The sequence below is a fragment of the Astyanax mexicanus genome, chromosome 1 (genome assembly GCF_023375975.1).
Source record: "Astyanax mexicanus isolate ESR-SI-001 chromosome 1, AstMex3_surface, whole genome shotgun sequence".
NCBI lineage: Eukaryota > Metazoa > Chordata > Actinopteri > Characiformes > Acestrorhamphidae > Astyanax > Astyanax mexicanus.
The window spans coordinates 56,796,266-56,803,964 of NC_064408.1; the positions used below are offsets into that span (position 1 = coordinate 56,796,266).

At 39.8% G+C, this 7,699-nt stretch overlaps 1 protein-coding gene across 2 annotated transcripts in view; it reads right to left on the reverse strand.

Annotated features, from left to right (window-relative positions):
* Positions 1–6,316, reverse strand: part of gtf3c2 (general transcription factor IIIC, polypeptide 2, beta) — a 55,903-nt gene extending 49,587 nt beyond the window's left edge. Inside the window, exons 1-4 of one of the 2 annotated variants that reach the window (XM_049480429.1) lie at positions 5,514–6,307; positions 5,125–5,432; positions 2,582–2,879; positions 763–1,036 (exon numbers count right to left, since the gene is read on the reverse strand). In XM_049480429.1, coding sequence (XP_049336386.1) covers positions 763–1,036; positions 2,582–2,879; positions 5,125–5,380 — 828 coding nt within the window. In that variant the 5' untranslated portion in view covers positions 5,381–5,432; positions 5,514–6,307. Of the gene's footprint in view, positions 1–762; positions 1,037–2,581; positions 2,880–5,124 lie in introns of both variants that reach the window. The other variant, XM_049480431.1, reaches the window with a different exon arrangement.
* Positions 6,317–7,699: the final 1,383 nt, after the last annotated feature.

A 7,699-nucleotide genomic window follows, 5' to 3' on the forward strand; every position in this document is an offset into this window, starting at 1 on the left:
TTAATTGTCAGTTTATCTAGACTTTCAGTAACGTGTTGTTTGGCTGGTTCCGTGCGGCTACAGCTGCTGCTCTCGGACTGCAGCTTATTTATCCGGCGCTAATGCTCCTGACTCAAACCCCTCTCCTCCACATAGTCCTGGTCTAGAAAGTGCTCGCTCCTAACCCCTAGCAGGGCAGCTAACCGGAGGATTCTCGCGCTTCAGCGCTGCGAGCCACCGCTGAAGAACAGCTGTCCGAGGTGAGGTATGAAAGTGAAAGTAAATATTTCTCATTCCTCATCCTATTAAATTTCACTACTCCCAGTATTACTACACACAGGGGCAATACAAAAGTGCCCCCCAGCTCTGCATTGAGTTTTGGTTTGGATTTTATTATCTATTGAGGAATTAATTTACGGTAGACTCATAGATTATATTAGTGAGGCGTTCGAGAACCAATCTCGTGACGTCACTTTCAGCGCTGGGACAAGATGGCGCTGCCCTTACTTAAAAAAATGACATTTAGATTGCTTATTATTTTAATTCCGCTTAACTGTTAAACTTATCAGATTTGTTAGAGTGAAAATACATCTTGTGAATTAAACTAAATACTTGAAGTGTTTCACGTCCCCTTTAACAGGACCAACATACTGCTGAATTCACAAAATCACAGGCAGGACAATGTACCGCTAGGAGTCTTGTCCAAAGACATCCCAGCATCTTGTTCCAAAATCTAAATCCACGAACAATTCACCAATTCTGAGAACTATAATGCATTCTTACTTTATTCACAAAGTCTAACATTGGATCTTCATACTCCTCGTCACCTTCGTCTTCTTCACTTTCCTCGTCTTCATGGCCCTCTGGGTCAAAGTCAGCATCGTCAAACTGGTCCCTGTAAAAATCTTGGGCTTTCCTTTCCAGTCCCCTTTCGCTTCCTAAAGCTTTTCTCTGGGCTGGACGGGTCAGCAGGACAGGGCCGTCTCGTTCCTTCTTTCCTGATGGTTTTTCACTAAGTTCAAGGTCCTTCGTGATACTGTGGAGGTACTCCAGAGCACTGGGAAAATTCAAAAAGTGAATCAGATTAAAAACTATATCACAAAAATCAGATTTCAGAGAAATCCAAGACAATTGGATATGTTTACAATGAATTTGCGAGTTAATAAGCAAGTTCTAGTTTGCATTAGAACACGTAATTACTAATAATCCTTTGCCAGAGCTTTTAGTTAGCCCTCATCACTAATATGCCTCAGCCAGAAGGTACTTTGGTAATTTGCACATGCCACTCTTAAGATTTTGGACGATGCTTATTTTCATAAAACTTTATAAAAGCACAAAAAGCACAGGGCTCCCGTCTCATACCGTCCTACCGTATTTATTTGTATTAAAGGGGGGGCAGCTTTACATGGTGGTTGTCAGTGGGTCACCCATGAAAAGTCTCTTTTTATAGGAGCACAAAGCTGGTGGCACTGGTTGACAGATTCTTTGACCCTCTTTCCTGATGACCTACAAACTTACGCGAGGAATGGTCTGTGCCAAATGAGTAGTGTTGCCAGCTTCCTGAGCAAGACACGGAACAAATGTATGGTATGAGAAGTGATTAATCTAACATATTGAACATTCTGTGAGACTAATTATGTGTAGCCTGAGCTTGGGATCATCATTAGTCATTTGGGGAACATTGAAGTTGGCAACGATTAAAAGAATAAACTGCAGATTCTTTATCAGGTGAAAACTTTGACACAAAGAAAAATAAACCATAAAACTTTTAAGTAAACTGTCTCTTCCCATCATCATGTATTAAATTAGGAAATGTTCCTGAACTCATTTTTGTCCCACTTTAGAGCAGCTATGAGTGAGTGAGTGAGTGAGTGAGTGAGTGAGTAAGTCAGTGAGTAAGTGGGTAAAATAGGAGCTGTGTGTCAAAAAGCATCATCAGTCATATGCTGGTCACACCATTCCCTTGCTAAACACAAGTAGTTATTTCTCCTTTGAATTTATCACACTTTTCTCCCCAATCTGAGGGGAGCACAGTAACTTGGCTCCAACACATCAGCCCACAGATGCCACATGCTGACTGACATGACCTTTAGAGTGATGTGGGAAGAGAGCACCATCTAGCCACCCAGAGAAAGCAAGGACAACTGTGATCTCTCTGGGTTCCAGCTGCTGATGGCAAGCAGCACAAATGGGATTCAAATTAGCGAACTCCTGATCAAAGTGGCAGCATTGTCATCTGCTGGACCACTCAAAGCCTCCTTTTTTAATGCTGAATTAAAGAAATTTACTTATTTTAAAATACGTTAAAAAAAACAAAAAAAAAATGAAAGTAAAGTATTTTTAAAGATCCTGGATGCTCCCAAGTGAGCCAACCATCTAAATACTGGCTCCTCTGGTAAGAGAACAAAAGTTTAATCTCTTTAAGTGTATTTTGACATGCAGTATTATTATTTAAGTCTTCCTCTTTATCTTTTACATATTTATTTAATTGTATATTTATGTATTTTATGTATAAAAGCTCTGTATCCTGCATTTCTGATCTTTAGCCCTAGAAGCAAAAATATAAATAAAATAAATAGTGATAAATGATTTGGGACCATACGCTTTGGCAGCTTTCCTCTTTGGGCGTCCACCTGGTGTCATCTCAGGAGTTTCTGGGATGGCAGAGATGTCAGATGGTGGAGGATTCTGCTGAAAATGTTCAGAGACAAACTTCAGCATCGTTTTTTCTTGAGTCTTGCTTCTGGCTACTCTTGTTGGTTTAACGTCAGAAGCCGAATGGTTCCTTGAGTTCTTTCTGACGCATCCTTCTGTTTTTCGTGGACGTCCCCTTTTGCGCTTTTGGTTCTCTATGGGTAAAGCTGCTTGGTCATCATTTGAGGGATGCTGAGAACTGTTCACTGTGTAAATGCAAAACAAAAATATATATGTCTGGCAGGCCCCACAATCATGTTTGCCCATGGGTCATTGGCATGAGGCCTATTTTTTTTGTCTGACATCATTTTCATTTAAAGGAACTTTATTAAATGTTTTAATTTATTTAAAAAAATGTATGTTGTGCCTCTCATATATAAATGTTATATTTTTCCTGCCTGTTTGGCAAGTTTTCGACATGTTTTTTAGTTATGTTCAAATTCCAAAACATTTGTATTTTTCTTCACTTGTAATATACAAAGATCATAAAGTTATACTTTGTGGTAAGCTAGCTTATTTTGTTTAGGTGCTGAAATCTGTTGGGACCAGGTGCTGTGTGATGCGACCACCGCACAGTATTGGCACAGTATTTTGTGCTTTTATATTCAACTGATGATGATACATAAACACTTTTTAGCATTTTAATGCAATTTAAGTATTGTTTTAACAGCAGTCTGTAAATGCCCGAGAGGGGAGGACAGGAGATGTTGGAGTTTTGTAAAAGCAATGTCCTGATGTAGCACTCTAGCTGCTCAACCATCCTGGCTCTTATTTAGCAGATGTTTTCATTCTTTATGCGCCAAACATTTTTTGTTGGTAAAAGGACATTTCTTTACCCCATACAATGGGAAGCTACTAACACAGCACAGCTAACAAACACAGCAAACAGTGCAGAGCACATTTAACCACCACCAAAACACTGCAGCAGCAGCTGCCAAACAGATAAAGGAATCATATTGAGAATAATGGAGTTTTTAGTGCTTGATAAGCAGCTCTATTCAGTTGTTATTACACTCTGAGCTCCACAGTGCAGTTCTATAGCTACAATAATTCACAGGCTCTCTCTAATCTTACAAAAGTCCTGCATGATAACCTTAACTACTACTTAGTAGTTAGTTTAACCAGATTACTTTAAGCAAAAAAAAATAATTTGAAGAACTTGTTGTTTATAAATAGTGTAATTTGAACTGCCGTATATGGTATATTATTTACAATAAACTATATATATATTTGTTTTGATTCATACCACCCAGAATATCTCTGTCAATTTTGGTCTGCTTAACATCCTCTCACTTGCGAGCAAGGGGCTCTCATTCAGTATCTTTTAAATTAGCATAAGTTTGACTTTTTGTTTAACTGAGATTTGGCTACAACCCAATGATTTTTCCAAACTTAATAAATCCACTCCTCTGGAGTTTGTTTACATCAGTCAACCCTGTGGAATCAGCCAAGGAGAAGGTCTTGTGTTAATTCCAGTGAAACTGGAAAGTCTCACCGATGTCTGCTCCTGCCTTCTCTTCGTTTGAATCAATTGTGTGTCAACTGATCTACTCCTACCATCATTACAACTGTTTATTGTCCCCTAAAACCTAATAACGTTTTCAATTATTTTGCCGACCTGCTCACACACCTGTCCGCCCTCTCACCGAACAAAATAATACTGGCAGTTGAATATTCATATGAACAATATCAATAACCCTCTTATTAGAGACTTTACAGACAGTTTTGGATTCCAGCAATATACTGATGTTCCCACTCAGTGTGAGGGTCAAAGGAAAAAAAAATAACGGATGGCAACTCGAGAGGCTCCATCTGAAAACTGAACTAGTTGTTTACAGACTTTTACAAAAAAAATTAAAAGGAATGTATTGCTCAAAACAGGATAATTTTTTTCTAATGAATGTAACACAAAATCACTGTTTATACTAAATAAGAATATCACCCCAGCTTCAGACTTTCTACATCTCATTTGTTTCTCTCCATCCTTCCCTTATTCACTATACCACTGCTATCCTTGTTCACAGTTTTGTTACCTCCTGCCTTGATAATTGTAATTCTTAACTGGTCCAGAGTTGCTGCACTACAACTCCCTCCATTCACCACATCGTTTAATTATATACTGGTTGAGGCCCTTGAGGGATATTTTCATTGTATAAAAAATGTTTGTAATGAGAAATGCAAACATGTATATAAACATGTTTTACTACTGAGAACGTGTAAAACGTGTTGAGCACGTTATGGAGATAATTTTTTTAGATAAAATCACGGTTGGACCAAATGACGTTTTTAAGGCTGTAGTCTATGTAGGAAAAAAACCCTCATATGTCAATGACCCATATATACATTTTTGTTGGAAAAGGTTCTGTAAAGTAAATATTGAAATAAACAAATAAATGAAGTAAAACACACTTATGAATTTAAGGAAAACCCCACCAAGGGCACCAAACTTACCTTCCAAGATGACTTGCTGGCTTTTTCCCACTGAAGAAGTGGTCCTGTTAGACTCTGTAGACTCTAGACTTCTGTTGATTTCAGACGAGTCTGCCTCTAGAGTCTGAGGTTCTCCGTTATGCAGAACTAAAGCATCTCCATTCGGGTTGCGATCCGCAGCTCTCTGATTACACAGCTCAGCTCCTCCGTGCTTTTCTGAGGGGAGCCCCATGAACTCTGCTGTAGGTCTGCCCTCCTCTGGGGCAGAATCTGCCATCAGCAAGAGTCCGGTTTCTTAGCAGTGCTGCTGTCAGAGCAGCCCTCAGCCCCTGGCAGGAGAAAACACACCGGTCAGCGGGAGGCTCTCTCTCTGAGGAGCACGCGGCCGGGCTCTACCTGCACACACTGACCTTATTCAGCTCTACCGCTCCTCCTCCTCCTCCTCCTCTTCACAGGAGACTCCTGATTTCAGACAGAGTAAGCAAAGACCTGCACAGATCCTCAGAGCTAACTCCAGCCGGCCAGCGAGAACTCAAAAAACAGAGCTAAAAATGATTAATCAGCGGGCACGTTCGTCAGACTTTAACCTCTCTGTCCTGGAGAACCACACTGCTGCTCTTCCGACCCTTAACTATTAGCCAACTAGCTAACCCAGCGCTGTACTTCCCCCTCTTGAAGACTCGTGCTTCACTGTGAACTTCTCCTGACGGACGGAGTGTTCGCCTACAGCAAGCTGTGGAGAGTAGATCCAGAAAAGGCCGCTCTCACTGAACTCGTAAGCTCGTAGGCTCTTTCTCCGGGGGAGGGGGCGAGCGGCTCCCCGGTGGCTCAGCGTGCTGGTCCGCAGCCTCTCGGCGCGCCGCACGACCTGGGCCGGTTCGAGTCCCGTTCTCACCGAGACAGTTCGCAGCCCGAATAGAGCAGAGAGCCCCGCCGCCTTACCCTGAACTCATTCAGACCTGCCGTCCCACCTCTCAGTCCTCCCCCGCGAATCACCGAGAAGCGCTTCACCCAGTTTTGCTCTAATCTCTCCTCCTCAGTTTGTTTTGTCCGCCATGTTTTCGGGTAACTTACGGTTTAGCTCTTCACTGCCCCCTAACGACCAACAACACGAACCTCATCCTCTCCTACCCGCGCTCACAGCGAGCGGGTTACCACTGTCACACTTAAACTGTCCATACACTACACCAATCTGAAAAGACTTTAACAGACTGAATTCTGACACCCTCTCACATCTAAAGACTCCTCACAGACGTTTTAGTCACAGAGTAGTCACAGGCTAAGATTTTGCAAAGACTGGGGATCATTATCATATGTATGGTATGGAAGCCCATTCCCGCCACCTAAACAAATAAAAATAATCCAGCATTTTTTTTTATTATTATTAAGTAAACTGTTATCTCAATATTTTGACATACTAAGTCGTTATTTTGATATAGCAAGTCTTTATTTTGAGATGCTATCTCAATATTTTGACATACTAAGTCGTTATTTTGACATACTATCTCAATATTTTGAGATACTATATACTGTACAGAGACAGAGGCAGGTGAGACAAAGACGCAACATGTATACTATCATTGAGGATTACTTTAGTCGTGGATTTACCAATCATGAAATATTGGTGTTTTTAGAGGAATCACACAATATTAAAATAAGCCTCCAGACCTTGGAGAAGGATATTAATTTTTATTTTTTATGTTATTTTATTTTTTAAATAAAACACTGAACTTCTATTTTAGTGTATTGAAGTGTGTGGCTGGGGCTCCGACTATGCTGTACGTTATGTATGTGTTGTGTCACCACTTGAATGATTAGGCCGAACAGCAATGTGAAACAAAAATAGTCAACTCTTTGTTGTTACAGCATAACACAGCTGTTCACTCCATAGATATCTTATATATATATGTATATGATGTCTATGGTTCACTCCCCACAGTCACTGCTGTCTTACTCTCCCCTCTCTACTCTTCTCTCTTCACCCACTTAGCTCCCCCTAGTGGTTTTCTACACACCACACAGTATGGTAGCTTCACTGGAGAAAAAAACTTTTTTCCCCAAAAGCAAACACACTTGCTATCTCAAAATAATGACTTAATATCTCAAAATAATGAGATAGTATCTCAATATAATGAGATAGTATCTAAATATAATGCTTACTACCTCAAAATAATGACTTAGTATGTCAAAATATTGACATAGCAGTTTACTTAATAATAATTTAAAAAATATTTTTTATTTTTTTAGGTCACAGGAATGGGCTTCCATACAATCACTATCTGCAAGACTGCAACAAGATTCTTTCTGAGGTTATTTCCCATGATGCGTCTGGTGGAGTTTACATACAATACATATTACATATTAAATTACGAATAATGTGTATATCAATACTGTGATTTATCAGAGACTCACAACATTTGTCTCAATTAACAGTTTATTTTTCTGACATATTTTTTAATAGATATTTTTTTATTTTAATAGAATACATTTTGTGTTCAGCTCTAATTATAAGCTTCTTTTCCCACTTTTTTGCAACAACATTGTAAAGCAAAGAATCACAGTTTCACTGCTGTACATTTGCCTTTGTTTTAAGTAG